The sequence below is a fragment of the Macaca thibetana genome, chromosome 2 (assembly GCF_024542745.1).
Source record: "Macaca thibetana thibetana isolate TM-01 chromosome 2, ASM2454274v1, whole genome shotgun sequence".
Lineage (NCBI taxonomy): Eukaryota > Metazoa > Chordata > Mammalia > Primates > Cercopithecidae > Macaca > Macaca thibetana.
In genome coordinates this window covers 33,177,384-33,196,466 of record NC_065579.1, presented here as the reverse complement: position 1 = coordinate 33,196,466, position 19,083 = coordinate 33,177,384, and the positions used below count along the sequence as shown (strand labels likewise).

At 38.3% G+C, this 19,083-nt stretch overlaps 2 protein-coding genes across 2 annotated transcripts in view; one reads left to right on the top strand and one right to left on the bottom strand.

The window, feature by feature from the left end:
• LOC126947030 (60S ribosomal protein L7a-like) overlaps positions 1-19,083 on the top strand; it is a 428,366-nt gene that overhangs the window by 127,409 nt on the left and 281,874 nt on the right. The window lies entirely within an intron of this gene.
• COL6A5 (collagen type VI alpha 5 chain) overlaps positions 1-19,083 on the bottom strand; it is a 125,737-nt gene that overhangs the window by 37,949 nt on the left and 68,705 nt on the right. Inside the window, exons 25-33 of the mRNA XM_050777722.1 lie at positions 18,635-18,697; positions 16,383-16,433; positions 16,226-16,261; positions 14,800-14,862; positions 13,681-13,743; positions 11,336-11,371; positions 11,182-11,218; positions 7,987-7,998; positions 5,603-6,087 (exon numbers count right to left, since the gene is read on the bottom strand). Coding sequence (XP_050633679.1) covers positions 5,603-6,087; positions 7,987-7,998; positions 11,182-11,218; positions 11,336-11,371; positions 13,681-13,743; positions 14,800-14,862; positions 16,226-16,261; positions 16,383-16,433; positions 18,635-18,697 — 846 coding nt within the window. The remainder of the gene's footprint in view (positions 1-5,602; positions 6,088-7,986; positions 7,999-11,181; positions 11,219-11,335; positions 11,372-13,680; positions 13,744-14,799; positions 14,863-16,225; positions 16,262-16,382; positions 16,434-18,634; positions 18,698-19,083) is intronic.

Here is a 19,083-nt window from a genome sequence, read left to right as displayed (position 1 = left end):
TTAACTCTGAGAGAAATGATAAATTGCAGAGTTTCAGGCAGAAGAATAACCTGGTGGCTTAGGGCTTCCATAAGATTACTCTAGCTGCTGTGTTCAGACAGACTGTAGCAGGGCCAGAACGAATACAAGGCCACTAAGGAAAAGGTGATTGCACAGTCTAGGCAGAAGATAATGGTGGTTTGGATCAAGGTGTCAAAGACAGAGACACTATGAAGTGGTCAAATTCTGGATATATATTTTTTACAAATAATACCAAGATTAGTACTTATACCAATACTTAATACTAGTACTTAAATGAATGCTATATTTACTAATAAGTACTAATATACTTTATTGCACATATGCACATTTTAGTGTATATATGTACATATATGCACTTTTGTATACATGGACACACATACATATATACACACATTAAAGTTAAGAATGTTGGATATAAGAAGAGATGAGGAATCTTAGATAACTGCAAGTAGAAGAATAGGATTTTTATTAGCTGTGATGGAAAGGGCTGTACGTTGTACCAGTTTTGGGAAAAAATTAGAAGCTTCATTTTAGATATGGTAAGTTTGAAATATCCATTAACATGCAAGTGGAAGTATTGAATAGACTGCTGTGTGTATGAATCTAGAGTTCAAGGATGCAGTCTGGATGAGAGATAGACATATCATTGAGGATATTTAAAACCCTGAGTCTGGATGAGAGTGTCAAGAGATTGCATAAGGATAGAGAAGAGGGCGAAGGCATGCGCTTTGGGCAATACCGACATTCTGAGGCCAAGGTGATGAAGCTGAATCGGAAAACTAGACTGAGAAGGGACAACTAATGAGGTAAGAGAAAAACCAGGAAGATGAGGTATACTAAAAGTCAGCCCAAAAAAGAAAACGTTTCCCAAAGAAGGGCAGAATCAACAATGTTGTATACTGTAAATAAACTCAGTGAGTTGCAGACAGAATCAACAGAATCAACCACTGGGTATAGAAACATGAAGATCACAGTTGACCTTGACATGAGCAATATCAGGAGAGTAGCAGGAATCAAAATGTGACTGGGATTATCTCAAGAAATAATGCTAGGAGAGGCACTGGAGGCAGCAAATATAGACAATTTCTTTTTTCCCCTAGGATATTGCTATATGGGAACCAAGAAATGAAGCAGTAACTGAAAATCTAGGTCATAAAGTTGTTTTATTTCTCTCTCCTGATTGGAATAATGTGGCAGAGAGGGAAAAAAATCAGTCTATGGTAGACAGAGGGTCTCTTCCAGCAATAAAACTAATAAATAATACTAATACTAAATAATATAATAAATGATAATATATAAAACTAATAAAAATAATAAAATAGGGGAATGTGAATAACTAATAACTCTGTCCATTTTATCCAACTTCACAAGAAGAAAGATCATGGGTAATTTTTAAAAAGATATACTCTATAGAGAAAAATCAGACTTATAGAGATTTAACCTGCTAATACTTTTAAAAATTTTTAGAAATTTCTAGAACATCAGTAGGGCTTTGCAAGTTTAAATTCCACTTGAGACTGGATCCAGGATAAAAAGGTAAGGCTAACTCTCTCACCACTCCTATTCAACATAGTATTGGAAGTTCTGGCCAGGGCAATCAGGCAAGAGAAAGAAATAAAGGGTATTCAAATAGGAAGAGAGGAAGTCAAGTTGTCTCTGTTTGCAGACAACATCATTGTATATTTAGAAAACCCCATCATCTTAGCCCATAAACTTATTGAATTGATAAGCAACTTCGGGAAAATCTCAGGATACAAAATCGATGTGCAAAAATCACAAGCATCCCTTTACACCAACAATAGGCAAGCAGAGAGCCAAATCATGAGTGAACTCCCATTCACAATCACCACAAAGAGAATATAATACCTAGGAATACAGTTAACAAGGGATGTGAAGGACGTCTTCAAGGAGAACTACAAACCACTGCTCAAGGAATTAAGAGAGGACACAAACGGGAAATATTCCATCCTCATGGATAGCAAGAATAAACATTATGAAAATGGTCATACTGCCCAAAGTTATTTATAGATTCAGTGCTATTCCCATTAAACTACCATTGACATTCTTTACAGAATTAGAAAAAAACTATTTTGAATTTCATATGGAATCAAAGAACACCCCATATAGCCAAGACAATCCTAAGGAAAAAGAACAAAGCTGGAGGCATCATGATACCTGACTTGAAACTATACTACAAGGATACAGTAACCAAAACAGCATGGTACTGGTACCAAAACAGACATATAGATCAATGGAGCAGAACAGAGACCTTAGAAGTGACACCACACATCTAGAACAATCTGATCTTCGACAAACCTGACAAAAACAAGCAATGGGGAAAGGATCTCCTATTCAGTAAATGATGCAGGAAAACTGGCTAGCTATATGCAGAAAACTGAAACTGGACCCCTTCATTATACCTTATACAAAAATTAACTCAAGATGAATTAAAGACTTAAACGTAAAACCCAAAACCATAAAAAACCCTAGAAGAAAACCTAGGCAATAACATTCAGGACACAGGCATAGGTAAAGACTTTATAACTAAAACACCAAAAGCAATTGCAATGAGAACCAAAATTGACAAATGGAATCTAATTAAACTAAAGAGCATCTGCACAGCAAAAGAAACTATCATTAGAGTGAACAGGCAACCTAGAGAATGGGAGAAAATTTTTGCAATCTACCCATCTGACAAAGGTCTAATATCCAGAATTTACAAGGAACTTAAATATATTTACAAGAAAAAAACAAAAAACGCCATCAAAAAATGAGGAAAGGATATGAAGAGACACTTCTCAAAAGAAGACATTTATGCGGCTAAGAAACATATGAAAAGAAGCTGAACATCCTTGATCATTAGACAAATGCAAATCAAAACCACAATGAGATACCATTTCATGCCAGTCAGAATGGCGATTATTAAAAAGTCAGGGAACAATAGATGCTGGCAAGGCTGTGGAGAAATAAGAATGCTTTTACACTCTTGGTAGGAATGTAAATTAATTCAACCATTGTGAAAGACAGCATGGCAATTCCTCAGGGATCTAGAATCAGAAATACATTTGAGCCAGCAACCCCATTACTGCGTGTATATCCAAAGGAATATAAATCATTTAACAAGAAAGAGTCATGCACACATATGTTATTGCAGCACTATTTACAATAGCAAAGACATGGAACCAACCCAAATGCCCTCAATGATAGACTGGATAAAGAAAATGTGGTACATATACACATGGAATACTATGCAGGCATAAAAAGGAATGAGATAATGTCCTTTGCAGGGACATGGATGAAGCTGGAAGCCATCATCCCCAGCAAACTAACACAGGAAGAGAAAACCAAACACCGCATGTTCTCACTTATAATTGGGAGTTGAACCTTGAGATCACATGGACCGTGAGAGGGGAACAACACATACCAGAGTTGTTGAGGGGTAGGGGTTGAGGCGAGGAAACCTAGAGGATGGGTCAATATGTGCAGCAAACTACCATGGCACATGTACACCTATGTAACAAATCTGCATGTTCTGCACATGTATCCTGTTTTTGTTTTTGTTTTTTTAGAAGAAATAAAGAAAAAAAAAGGTAAGGCAAACTATTTCAGAGCAGACTTGCCAAAAGAAATAATAATGCCAAAAACAAGAGATACAAGGGATATGAGGTGAATTTCACAGAAAAATAAAAATGGGCAATAAACATATGAAAAAATGCTTAACCTCACACAGGAATATAATCAAAACAACAAGATACTCTTATTTACCTACCCAATTGGCAAACATTTAAAAAGCTCAATAGGTAAAATCCAGTATGGGTATGTGGGGAAACAGACACTCTCAGACATCAAGGGTAGCAGCTCTATGCCTTCAGAGTTGAGGCAGTGAGGACTTGATGAAGAGGTTTGGAAGGAGGGAGTTGAGAGAGGGGAACAGAGAGGAGGATGTCCTGAGTGGAGAAGAAGAGTGCAAGGCAGGGAAGAATAAAGAATGACTAAAGGGAGCACTGCTCAAGGCGTGATATGCAGTCAGAATGACTGTGTGGGGTTATTATCTGGTAAGAGCAGAGTGATGAGAACCAGATAGCTTCCTGGGTCACCTTCTCTGTAGACATGATGCAAATTTAAAATGATTTGTTAGCTAGAGTGACTGGAGGCTCTTTCTCACTGGGGATTCTGAGGGCTTTGGCACAGTCCTATCTGAAGGATTAAATTTGATGTCTTATTCAGATTTCTTGTATTCTGGAATTTTATGCAACTCTCAAAGTGAAATGTCACTTATTTTTCCCAGAGACAAAAATTAAGGAGGCAGAAAAATTTCAAAAAGAAAAACTGAAAACCACAGGACTTTGACTTCCTGCAATCCTTTTTGTCAGAATCTGTTGTAACTCTCTGTGGCTCCTATTTCCAAAAAATGTTTGGATGTGTTAGGAACAGATTGATTCTCTCCATGTTATAGAGAGATTCTTTCTCTTTATATGGTAGAAATTGTACATTTTTTATAAAAATAGACCTTTACAATCTCTTGAAGGACATGATGGCTTTACACAGCTCCAGAAGAATGTATTTTACGGATAATCTGAATATATTGAAAAGTTGTAGAACAGATGAAGAGGTTTTTAAGTTTCTTAGGAGGAAGGGAAGGGGAGCATTGATCCCTTGAGAATCTGTGGATCCAAAAGTGACAGGACCTCTTTTGGGAAAAATGTTCATATACATCAAATGTTTTGCACGACCATAGGGGTCCAAAGATCCCCTGAACTTCTTCCATCACTGGTTAAGGCCAGCTGTTCTGTGAGCTACAGCAAGCAGATAACAAATCTGAGAAACACCAGAGCAGTAGAGGGCTGGTAGAGCACCACGTTCATGGCCCTTTATATCACGTAGACTTAAGTTGGAATCTCAATTTAGTCACTTAGTAGTGGTATATAGTTAAGTCACTAGTAATCCTCTGGGCCTCAGTTGCCTTTTTATTTTATTTTATTTTTGACAGAGTCTCTCTCTGTTGCCAGGCTGGAGTATAGTGGCGACATCTTGGCTCACCACAACCTCCAACTCCCTGGTTCAAGTGAGTCTCCTGCCTCAGTCTCCTGAGTAGCTGGGATTACAGGCACGCACCACCATGCCCAGTTAATTTTTGTATTTTTAGTAGAGATGAAGTTTCACCGTGTTGGCCAGGATGGTCTCGATCTCCTGACCTCATGATTTGCCCACCTTGGCCTCCCAAAGTTCTGGGATTACAGGCATGAGCCACCGCTCCCGGCCCTGGTTTCCTCATTTTTAACATGGAGATGACAGCTGCATTGACCTCTGAGGGCTGTGAGAATGTGTGAATACGTACGGAAAGCTCTAGGGACAGTGCCTGGCGTACAGCAGGAACTGAGCAAATGTGGTTGCTGTTATCATTAACTGTTGTTATTATTCAGGATTGAATTTCACAGACACTGAAAACAATTTAGCTGTGAAAACTGTAAGGGAGTTTTCAAGAGGCCACATATATTCCTTGACTCTCTACCACTCCCATCCTGCCCTAGCACAATACCACTATCTTAAAAATAAAGAAGTTGCCAAGAGAAATTCTTACCCCAAAAGCTTCAAGGAAAACTCTCTCATCAAAAGCAAAGACTGTTGGACTGATATCCAGGGCACTGAACTCCATGGTGGCCGTGATGATGGATGACCTACCGGCCATTTGACCATTGCTAAAAAACACAGCAACTCTCCTCATGTTGGCTTCTGCATATGTCCGTTTGAACACGTTGCGGGCCACAAACCTCATTGCATTACCAACATCTCGGGGCTCTGTGGTGTCTTGATATTTTATTTGGGAAAGCTGCTGGAGGAGTTGCTTCTTCCTATTGTAGTCAGACCAACGGATGAGATAGCTGGTGTCTGAGTTGTAGGAAACCACGGCAACTCTTGCTCCCACAAGACAATTATTTTCCCTGATGTTAAGGTCATTGACAATGGAAGTGATGATGTCCCGTGTTTTATTAAAGCTCTCTTCTGTGACATCATAGGAATTGTCCAGAGCAAATACTAACTCTGTTGGATATACCGGACATTTTTCTAGAAAAAAGAAAAGCAGAAGTATTAAGTTATTTCACTGGATCAAAATCCTTTCCCTTACCCTTTACTCCAATGAAGTGGGTTCATACAGAGGCAAAGCAAGTGCTTCATCCAGCTCTAGAACAAGAGGTACCCACAGACAAAGAAAGGAAAGAAATCTGGTCTGCAAACTTGAAGCTGTCACATAAATGCAAAGCATGAATATTTGGCTATATAATGCTCAGACTTCACAGCCCGCTATCATATCAGTCAGCTGTGTAAAATGAAATTGCTGGGAGTTCTTGGGCTGATGGAACTGTTCTGTGTCCTGACCACGGTAGTGGTTACATGAATCTATGCATGTGGTAAAACTGAACACATACACAGAGAAATGAATTTTACTGTGTGTAAAATTTTAAAATGAATAAAATGAAATTATAGCTGATTGGGGATGTTGAAAATCTGTTCTCCCCCAAAATCTTCCAAAATAATCTATTAATTATAAAGATAGTTGTAAGATTTCCATCCACTTTTGCAACAAATATTTGAGTACCTACCACATGAAATGCAGTATAACATTCACTGTGAAATACATGCAAAGGTGAACCAAGTGCAGCATTGCCCTGGAGGAACTTGTATTGGCAAGTATCATTATACTATAAGGTATAGAGTAAAGATAATTCTTAATGAGGATTCAGAGGATAAAGAGGCTGTTTCCAAAAAGGGGCTATCTCAGGGGCTTCAGGAAAGCTGGCTTTCAATGAAGACCAGGGTGGCAAAAGGAAGGAAGCAACATGAACCAATGAAGGTTCTCCACAACCAGAGGAGAATTTTGCAATAAGCTCTTACAAAAATGGGGCTATCTGCCATTCCCAGCTTCGATACTCATGTCTTATGATGACTGAACTTTAGAATTTCACAGAAAATCTATCCTATGTATCCTATGTATCAAACCTCGCTTTTCAATGTCCTTGTTAAAGTCTGAACACAGGAAAAGAAAAATGATTTTTCTTTTAATAAGCACTTCCATCTGCTCAGGCTGTTCTACTATCCCCAATCTGGCTAACTCCCAAAGCATATTACACTCAAAATATCCCATATCCCAACCACTGTTCTTGGTAATAAAAATAGGGAAGTATTGATTTAGAGAAATGTTTTGAATCAAAGAATTTTACGGTGAAGAAATTTCAGTAATTTTAAAATATGAAAGCTGATAATGAACAATAGAATAAGAAAAATGAAAGATACATTTAATTCAAATCCATAAAGTTGTATTGAGCACTTACTGTGTGCAAGGTATATTTTTGCAGAATTAAGGTGAATAGTTCCAAACCTGCACCACACTTAAAGACCCTGAGGGTCTACATCAGCAGGCCTCTAGGAGACCAGGAGGTTTTGAAATTGACATAGCCACTGGCTCCAGTGGCCTTGCCATCCAAGGGCTCTAAGGCGCAGTGCAGCCCCGAATCTGTGGAAGATCATCCACAGCCGTGGGCAGGAAAGGTTTACAAGTAGTGGGCACTCAGTGAGATGACAGGTATGAGCGTGGGCCAGAGGGAGGAAAGGACACATCTTACACCCAAAAAGCCAGTGTCAAGGGCATCAGCGGCAGACAGAGCAGCAGAATGTGGATTAGTCAGAGAGCCACGTTTACTGAATCCCCCAGCAGCACACGGCCGGCTCTGGGGAGAAAGTGAGTTGTAAACTGTGGTAGGTCCCAGGCTTGGGGCTGGGATTCAGTCACCATTTCATAATCAGGTCAGTCATGACACTGACAACTATAGTCATAATCAAAAGAAAGAACTGTCTGCATAGAAGGAAGAAATCCTGTTTCCCACGGGGGTGAGGGCTTCTTTCAGACTGGTCTTGTTGGAATGCAGTAATGATCTCAGCAGGGAAGAGTATGGTAAGAATACTCACCTTTCCAGCAAGCTGTGAAAAGGAGAGAGGGAAAAGTTTGTTATGTTTTTGGAACAAGACTACAAATAGTTCAAAATACATCATTTTAACAAAGCTGAAAATGTGATTTGAGTCTAACTGCAAATGAGGCTAATTCTTGACAGGAAGCCAAGGTTAAAGTATTGAGGAAGATGTCAACAGAATTTTATTAATTTGTGAGCCTTCCTAACCTTTTCCATTTTTAAACCACAGCCAGCAGACTTTAGCAGAATTTTGGTTGAAACTGAAACACTGATCACTCGTCTTAGAAGCAAAAATAGATGAGCCTCTGATTAAACGGCAAGATAGCTGAAATTCAATTTGTTTTGTCTCTCATCTTATAGCCTTCTGAGAGTCATTCAGCAACGCAAGGCTAAAATATGGGTTCTTATTTTCTTCCCTGATGAATATCTTGGGAGCCTTTATTTTCTCGTACAACCATGGGGGGATTTCCAAGTGAATTTTGTCTTTGATAAAAAGCACAGCTCCTCTGTTTGAGTGATCTCCACATCCAGAGGGAGAAAGAGAAAACCCCAAGGGTTTCTCCTGAGCAAAACACCATCTGGTTTCTCTGATTTACTCTGTAAAACTGAGAGGAATCAGGGCAAGTATTGATACATCTTTAAGAAACTACAGGTCTAACAATTTCCATGTTCATTTCACTCTATTCCTAGGAAGCAAATGAGTCACTCTAATATAATAAAAGATATTATTAACACTGGCAACACACCAGCCTTCTGTCTTGCTGTCATGCAGTAGTGGACCCCTGCCATCCACCCTGTGAACACCTCTTGTTTGTCTTAACCCCACGGCCACTGGGACGCTAACTGCCATCAGACAGCACACATAACCCACAGCCTCCTTTGCATCTGGAGGCTCAACACAGACCCCTTTTTCCTGTACTTCCACTTGTTCACTTCAAACACAGCTCCAAGGCTACAAGCACAGGCTCTAGAAGCAGAAACACCTGCTGGGTTTGAGTCTGGTAGAGCTGGGTGACTTAGGGGAAAATTACTTAAATTCTTTTGAGCAATTTCCTTTAAGTTGATTTTTCCTAAAATTCTTTATTTATGTATCTCCCTCCAAAATGCTAATCACTTGGGCTCTTCTGTTTTATTCTCAACCACCCCCTTTCTCTCTTAATTTTCCCCAGCCTCCTAGACACCTTCTTTTATTCTCCAAAGAAGGTCTCAGCCTGGCCCTCACCCCTGTGTGTCACAGAGCTGCTACTGGACTGAGGAGCAAATGATGTTAGATGAGAAACCTTGGAAATGTCAGCTATTAAGTGAGGCCATTTAGATCAGCTCTAACGGCCTCTTGCCTGCATCTTTATCTCCAGTCTGCATCCTGGAGTTCTGTCTTATCCAATCAGTGCCCTGTGTGGTTATAGAACTTGCCTACTCTTCTCTGACCTCCTGTTTTATGGGCTAACTCCTTTTATTCTATGTTGGAAAACTTCTCTCTTCAAATTCCAAACCCTCCAAGGCTGGTCCTCACCTCCCCAGCCCCTTCCACCTAACTTTGGTCTTCTTTGGGAAGATATCATTTGATTTTACTGAGAAGACTGGCAACTTCTTGAGGAAGGTTGATCCCACATTCGTTTCTCCTACAATGGTTCTTCCCTTTTTCTCTCCCTGTAGTCCCAGTCCCTAGTTCTCATCTCCTCCTGTGTACTGAACAGCCTTTCCCGCTATCTCCTCCCTTTGAATCTCCTCTCCATTGCCTCCTTCCTCTTGCCTCCTTTCAAGCTGCCCACATTTGGCAGGACTCTCACATCTCTGGAATGCCATTTTTCTGTACCTTGGCCCCACTCTTTTTGCCAAGAAACAGAAACCTCTTGAGATTCTGTTTCTGACTCTCTAGTTTTACATTTTGAGAAACCTCATCCATCCATGTGTTTTTAAGGACCACTAGCAGTGAATGATTTCAACATCTGAGTCTCCTTCCCTCACCTTTACAAAAGCCCCATTTCACTGGGGTCAATCATTTCATGTAGGGCCTACACAACATTCCTCTACCTCCAAAATATGTAAACTCACCATCTTCTCCAACCAATTGATTTCCCTTCACAATTCCTCCTCTGCTTACTCATCCTTGGTGACACTCAGCCTCTCCTCTGCTAGCCTGACAGTTATTCTAAACCTGCTTTTTTGCTGTTCTTTCCTTGCCATATACTTGCAATGACAACATTTTTATCTAGTCTCCTTCAGTAAAGTCTCTGATTTTCCCCTTTTACATTCTTCTGATTATGATTATTTAAAAACCACAATGGAAACATAATGAAGAAAGACAGATCTCCTAAAATTCTATCTCCTTGAACACAGTAAATCATTGTTTTTCTACTATTGCTTCTAGTACTTGTTTCTATGTATGTATTTACCTACATGCAAAAATAATGAGGATTCAATTTCATTTTATAATATTTAATGCCTGTATTTTTCAAAGTTTGATTGTCTTCATAAAAACTATATTTGGTTAATATTTTCTCAGAAGATGATATATTGTAACCTAATTTTTCTATAAGTGTAAACAGTCTAAATGTATAATCACTTTGCTTTAGTAAATAATATTCCACCGATCATATTTACCTTTTTTTTTTCTTGCTTTTGCTGTATTTCCTTGGGACAAATTTTCAGAAATGATATCACTAGGCTTTTCTACCTTATTTTTCCTTCTTTATAACCAAAGACAACCTCTTTATGTCAACTCCTGCTTTATTCCTTTTCTGAAACCATTTTCTGCCACTCTCATCACTTTCCCATAGCTGGATTCAGTTACCCCTATGCAAACATCCTTTATTAACTGAGTAACTGACCGACTAGTCCCAAACCCCCATGATCATCCCTGTAACGCCATGCCCTCCCAGTCCTTTTGCTCATAACTGTTACACGAATGTGAGTTAATTCACACACCTTTTGGGTTTTTCTCTAATTTGCCCATATGCATGTTTTCTTTTGATGTCTGCATTGCCCCCATGAGCGAAGGCACTTTTACTTATACCCCCTTTCCTCTCTCCTTTAATGTGTGATGTTCTACAGTAAGCACTCCAGGCAAACTTGTTACAGAGGCTTCCCACCAGTGAACTCAGTCTGCTGATCTCACATACTCACACTGCATACAATCCTAAGTGCCTCACCAACCACTGATGGATGCTCTCATTCCATAACAGATACTCACGACTACGTTCCCGTAAAAACCGGATCAGATCACATTGCTGTAAATGTTGAAAAAAGAGAGAGAAAAGAAACATGAGTACAGTGACCTTTGAGTAGCTGTGTTTATTTCCCAGTGAACTTGTTGAGTTTTCTTTCGTGAATAAGGAGATACATACAGAATATACAGGCTGCCCTGCCATGCCTTTAATGCCCTAGGAAAAACAAAAACAGAGCAAGTTAGTGGTATGCCAACTGAAGTCTTTAGTAATAAAACAAGAGAAAACAAAAATCTTTCTTAAAAGCACAGCTGGTAGAGAGTAGTTAAAATATTCCTGAACCCAGTGGATTAATTGCCATGTATTTTCTCTACTCACATCGAGGGTGTAAATTTTTTGTTTCAGTGTTAGATCAGGTAAGCTAATGTCTACCAAAGTTAATGAAATTATTTTTCTTCAGTGATAAGAAGAAATAAAGGTATTTCTTAAAGATATCTGTACTAAAGATGTAATACTTAGAGGAAGGCATTTCTCATAAGAATACTTAAAATTATAAACAGCATACTTTCCAAAGGGCAGTGCCAAGGAGAGTAATTTATTGGAATTCAGAGGAACAGTTATATTACACATCAAGAGTGTAAAACACAGGAAATAAGAAACAGCCTCTACATATGAGAAAGACCCAAAGACAATTACACAGCAGAATACACAGCAAAATAAACATTACATAAAAGAAGAGTTACAGAAGTGTAACTAAATCATTACAATAAGCTCATAAATGCCAAGAGATTATGGACCAAAGCAAAACAAATAATTTGGTGAGATGAATCAAGGAAGACTTCCTGAAAGCAGTCAGTCTTTCTTGGCAGCTTGAGCTTTTCTCTTTGCTCCTTCTTACTTCCATTAATTAGGATCAGGCTTCTCCTTGGCTGTGATTCTCAATATACTTGCATATATAGGTTCCCTTGGGCAACTAATGAATGCCTGCATGCTCACTTAAAAAAAAAAAAACGTGATTCATGCTTACACTTGTACAATTTCATCGAGTCCCTCAGAGGTTCAACCAGGGATGTCGGCGTAAGAACCTCTGTCCTAAATGACAACTGGGTCACTTCTCCATTGGCCCATCCATCCAATAAACAGTTAAAGGTCTGCTGAATGTCTACGTGGCCTATTGTGGATTGCTGGAGTTAACCAGAACTGTTGTGGCATCCCTAATTGTACCCATTGGGACATACTAACTTTCTAACTCAAATCAGGAAATTATTCATCCACAAAAACACGTAGTGTCATTCTTACTTTTACAAGTTGTGGCAGACAACAGAAAATAGTGCATGACCATTTAAACAGAGAGATAAACAGTTTCTGGCTAATACACAGAGTAGGCAGTCCACATTTTCCAGAGAATCAGAACCATGGAGAGGATGTCCTGAAAGAGCGAGCCCTTGAATAACTTTGAGCAAGTTCTTAAGCAGAGGCTGAGGATCAAGAGCCTGAGACAAGCCAAATTCCAGTCCAGACTAGCTAGGCCAAGCACAAGACCAGGAAGATGTGGGTGTCCCCAGATGAGAGCCCCAGAATCTGAGGAGATAAATCCAGAACAGACCAGATCGGCCCAGAGACTACATTCTCACTCACGTGACTAGGAATATTCATGCATTGCCTAATGCCAAAAAAGTAAATATTGTATCAGAGTATCCTTAAAGTTAGCTGATTGTCATTCTAACATGGATTCAGTTGTCCACAAAACCATTCATATTTTTTGTTTTTATAATAAAGTCCCAAGTTCAAGAACCTCTTCAAGTAATCAGAAAAAACTCACAATGCACAAAACAAGATAAGCAGCTTATCCATTCCTTACACAATGCTGCCTGGGCCTCCGCCACAAAACACAGGTGCTCGCAATATTTAATTCTCACCTGACTGTGCTTGTTAGGAGAGACAGACGTGTAATTAAACCATTACAACAACCTGGGAGGCACTAAAATAGAGAGATGGCTATTTCGTCAGTGGGAGAGATGCCTGACTCTGCCTGGGAACGCTTCCAGAGGTGCCATTTTTCTTTAATGGAATCATAGGGGGAAGTTGCGCCTATATTTCCAAATCTCTCTAAAGTCTAAATTTTGAGGATAGGAAGGCAACAATCGTGGTTTTGGTAAACTCCATCAACCTGGAGTTAATACTGGAGTTAACCAATATTAACTATTTACATTGTACTTTATATATTTTATTTACTATTAATTATTTTGCAATGTAATATTACTATTTGTAAACCTTACAGTTTACAAAGAGTATTCACATTTGATTATCTGATCCTCACAGCTACCTTTTGAAGTAGTTAGGATGGAATATGTCATCCCCTCATTTTACAAATAAACTGAAGGACCCAGTGACTGGGTCATACAGCTAGTAAAAAAGCAGAATCTGGACTTAAATCCAGTGCATTTGACTTTAAATGTTATGCCCTTTCCATGGAACATACTGGAAACTACTATATCCTACTTAGTTCTTATGGGTACACTTACTCTCTGTCCAGGAGGGCCTGGGAGTCCTTGAGATCCCTCTTCACCTCTCAAGCCTACAGTGAGCTGCAGATAGGAATATATCAATACATTAGTTTCAACATTGTCTATCTACGGGGACTACTTCAGTTTCTATAAGACTTTCTAATTAAAAAAAAATATTTTAAAAAGACAGCAGCTATTAATTGAAGTCAGGTAAATTGCTTGTGATATAAACAATGTATTTTTAATGACTAGTAAACATCCATTTCCCTCCTAGCCTCTTTAATAGTGATATACTTTGTTCCGGCACTGGCTGTGCATTTCAATCTTAATTAGCCATAAATTGGGATTGGTGCTAATAGGAAAAGCAATATATGAGGGCACACAGCGATCTAATAAGAAAACTCACATCTGTAAAAGATCAAATAAGAAAAATGATTCCCTACACACATAAAAGGACATGAGTGGGTTATGTCATTCTCATACCTCAAAGTGATGGATATGAATACTAATGAAATTTATCCAGCCAGATGGAAAGTATCCATTGAGTTGCATCTTTATTCACACTGATGGTGACCACTGATATGGCACTCAAACTTTCAAATGAAAGACTGCTTGTCTCAGCATTTTGCTTCTAAGTAAGTAAGCATAATATTCTACTCTTCACTTTGCTAATTAGAAGATCTCAATAGCCTTCCTCAAAACAGCCCATATGACCTTGTGATGTATAGTGGAATCGTCAGAAACCCTCAGGGACACAGTGGGAAGGACATCTTCCCACCGTCACCTTCATTTCCACTCACAGCGTTAATATGCCAGGATTTAATATGCACCTTAGAAAAGACTGGAAGGCATTGACATTTCTTGGAACAGCAAGTTATCAGTTTGTAAATCTTTAAAATAGTTCTGATTTATTGAACCATAAACTTTTAGAGCTGAATGTGACCTTACATATCACTAAGTTCAATTCTTATGTTACAGAAATAGAGACCCTGAAAAGATGTGTTGAAGGTCACAGCTAGCAAGTGGCATTTCAGATGCCCTCGAGTTGAATCAATAATCCCACATTTATTATTACAACATAAAAGCCAAAGTCTGCCAAAGGAATATTTATCATTTCTGGAATTATAGGCTACTTACTGCTAGTCCCCTAAATCCTTTGGGTCCAGGTCCCCCAGGAATTCCAGGATCACCAATATCACCCTGAAGATTCAGATATAAAAAGTTAAGATGTTGAAGTATTTGCTATGAAAGAATTTTAAAAACTCTCTGAACTCAAAATTAATTGATATTATGACAATTATATATTGATGAAGGCCAATGCAATATTTAATGTCATCTTTTCCTGTCATTTGGAACTAAGTCATTGGTACACTTATTCTTCAAACTATTTTTAATTTTCTAATAATATAAATATTTACATCTACATATCAATTCAGTGGTCATCCAGTTACTAAAAATATCCAAAGAAAATGCTTGAAAACCCAGAAAAACATTTGGAGTATTGGCTATGTGAAATAATAAATAATGAATTACTTTATAAATTCATAAAACATTTATGAAAAAGTTGAAGGTGAAAATAATATATTCTGATTTTTAAAAATTTTGACAGTTATTTATCAATATGCTTATTTCACATTTATCAGTAAGTTGAATTATGCTAATTTTCTCCCTTTATCAGTAAATTGGAAAATTGATCCTCTACAATGAGGGCTTTCTTCCTAATGGTTATTTATATTGTCCCTTTTGCACCCTTTTGTACTTAAGAATCTCTTTTGGTAATCAATTCACTAAAAACAGTTTTAAGAGGATTCAACAGTTGACAGTTTTCCTATACTTTATTTGATTAATTAGATATTCTATTTTTAACTCATATTTTATATTTTAATATAAGCATCACTTATATAGAAGACATTGTTCTGGACATTTTTTTTTTTTCAAAAGGGAGATCTTTTTACAGAATTCCAGTGTATAAAACAGACCTAACTTGAGCTATTCGGGTTGAGATGAAAGGTATGTCTGTTTCTACAGCATGAAGATGGATTTCAATCTGGCAGGCAATGAGGAATTCTTGAAGATGTTTGAGTAGGAAAGTTGCATAATTTGGCTATGCTTTGGAAAAAATCAAGGGACAGTAGTGTTTGGAATTAACTGAATCAGGGAGAAGATGGAAGTAGGAACCCAATTAGAAGGATATTGTAATCTTTCTCGTGAGAGAAAATAAAGAGCACAATAATGAAGAACAAATAGCAACAACCGAAGCCAAGAATATTGAATGAAATCACCAAGGCAGAAAATCAAGAAGAGAAGAGAGTACTGAACTTGAAAGGATACCCGGAGGTAGGCTTTCAAGGCAGAGGCATCAGGCAATGATGGACAGAACAATCTTTTCCAATGTAAAGATTCATAGGGGTTAAATATGGTTCTTTCCTCAGGAAGCCCAAGGAAAACAACTGTCCTGGGTTTCTCCTTATTGCTCCCATTTCATTCAGACCTACAGGTTTATCTCAGTTCTCAAGTAGAAGGTTAAGATCACGGTAATTTCAAAACGTCATGCATACAATACCTTCTGCCCCACATCTCCAGGGAATCCTCTTGGGCCCTATAATTTTCAGCACAGAACAAAAATACATCAACATATCACTTCTGCAGTATGATCATTTCTTCTTGTATTATTTAGTTTGATTCATCAATTAATAAAAATAATTGCTTTCCATATTTACCTTTATTCCTTTTCGTCCCATCTGACCATAGCCTGGGATGCCAGAATCTCCCTGTGTAAACACACCAATTTATTTCAATTTCTCAAAAGTAGAAATTAATTTTAATCTATACTGGGGAGATTACAGTGTCAAAAGAGAAGCACTGGGGACTTCCATGCAGAAGGTGCCTAACTGGTGAACATTGAACCTTGTGTTGCTGTGTTTTCCTCACTCCCTGATATGTTCCCTGTACTTCTTTGACCAGTTCCATTCTGTAAACATTGCAGGAAGCAAAGGAGTGGTCATTCGGGACTTGTGTAGTCAGTGGCAGTTTCTCGCCTAGAAAATTAGGAGCTGATCCAAACAATATAGCTGAGGAACTCTCTGAAGAAGGATTATAAATAGTCAATAGACATACAGAAAAAATGTTCGTCCTCACTGGTAACAAAACAATGCAAATTTGACCCTGCAATGAGATCGTATTTTTGTCAATGGTAAAGATGGAAAAAAGTGACAATACCTGTTGTTGTGGATGCCCTAAAACAAACACTCTTCTAAAATAACACGTGGATCCACATACTGTTTGAATTTTCCTAAGGGCACTTTATAATGGGGTGCAAAGCCTTTATGAAACATGTACATATTCTTTGATCCAGCTATGCTACTTTAGAAATCTCTACGTAGAAATTCATTATGGCTTTGTCCAAAATTTTAGTTAGGTACATGAATGTTCATTGCTGTGTTGTTTATCACAGTGAAAAACTGAAAGCAAGCTAAATAACCTTTAACAAGATATTGGTCAAATAAATGAATGTACATGCATTTAGTAGAATATTTTGAAGCTACTAAAAGTGATGTTGAGGGAAAAATGTAATGACATGAAAATATGCTCACAATACGTTGTTTAGAGTGATTTTTAAAAATTTCCAGAATGATGATAAATAGCTCAAAATGATGGATTATAAGTAATTTTTCTTTCTTTCCTATCTTTTATTCTGGGTAAATTTTCTTTCCTTCTCTCTCTTCCCTTCCCCTCGTTCCTTCCTCTCTTCCTTCCTTCCTTCTTTCTTCCTTCCTTTACTTTTAGATTCATGTTTTCAAATTAGATCACATAAAAAGACAATTTTTAAGACTTGCTGGACCATTCTACAAGCATTTAATTTTATGGATAGAAAATGCAATGAAGGAAGATTGAAAGCCTTTATGGAGGCAAAGGATTGTGGGTGTAGCCATAAGTCAAAAACTTGCTGTGCCCTAATCACTTGTTCTCTGGCTCCTTATGTTTATTTGCCATATTTTTTCTTCTTTATTTTTTTTTGCAATTTTCAAATATGCGATATATTGTTATTAACTGTGGTCACCATGATATACACTAGATCTCTTGAACTTATTCCTTCTTTCTAATTGAAATTTTATATACTTTGACCAACATCTCCCCAGTTACCACCTCTGGTAACTACCATTTTAATTCTCTGTTTCTATGATTTTGACTTTTTTTATGTTTCACCTATAAGTGAGATCTTGTCGTATTTAACTTTCCATGCCTGGTTTATTTCATTTCACATAATGTCCTCTGGATTCACCCATGTTGTCACAAATGACCAGATTTTCTTCTTTTTAAAGGCTGAATAATATTCCATTATGCATACATACCACATTTTCTTTATCCATTCATTCATTGATGGATACTTAGGTTGAGTCCATATTTTCTTGGCTATTGTGAATAATGTTTGTGCTTGGTAAATTTTCTATGATATCTATGTATAGCATTTGTAATAAACATTAATTTTTTAAAAATGAAATAACTGTTCCTATACTGGCTGCTCCATGAGCTGAGATCTTGTTACAGCCAAAGCCATTAGGACAGAGTGCAGGCCTAAAAATGCAATGCCCCATTTCGTAGCCCTGTTCCTCTATCTCTCATTGTCACCCTAGACTTTTGCAAGAAGGGAGCAGAAATGGGCGGTGTTGTTTTTCAAAGGATATGCATCTATGTGGCCACGCTGGTTGTTAAGGTATTGAAATGCCCTGTTCTAACTCATCCATTATCCTCTCTGCCTACCCCCCTTCTCCTGCTTGCTGTTCTCCTTCACATTGACAGACTGTCTATGGAATGAGAGCTTTAGCAGGTGGGAGAAATGTTCACACACCTTCCTAGATGCTGAGATACCTTCCATGCCCTCCACACTTGAGCTGATGGTGTCAACCCCTTCTCTTTACCTTGGAACTGAATACTCAGATCTGGGGAGGGGAGGGACTTCAAAACTTCATACCTGTCTTCCTCGCTGCCCAGTTTGCCCCACTGGCCCTGGATCTCCAAGAAGTCCAGGCTCTCCCTAGTAAGTGGGACAAGAAGAGCTTCAGATCAGTAAAATCAAACCTGGTTCCTACCATCAAACCTGGTTCTGTCCACTCGATGAGAAGACTCAAAGTTCTCAGTGAGGGGTCAGTGCTCACTAAGGGGATGAGAGTAGGGCACAAATTATAGTTTTCCCATAGCTAGCAGAAGATGCCTAGCACAGCGCAGAGCTGGACTGATGTGCTTCTTTTCCAGTGTTATAAAAGGACTGAAGGAAAAGGCAAAGAGTAGAAAATTGACTCCAGGGAAAGTTGACTCATTTGCTGACGCACTTGCCTATCCAACAATTACTTATTGAACTGCAAAATAAACACATTAGGGGTGGTCCTGCCCTCACCTGGCTGGAAAGAGAAATAATTAGAC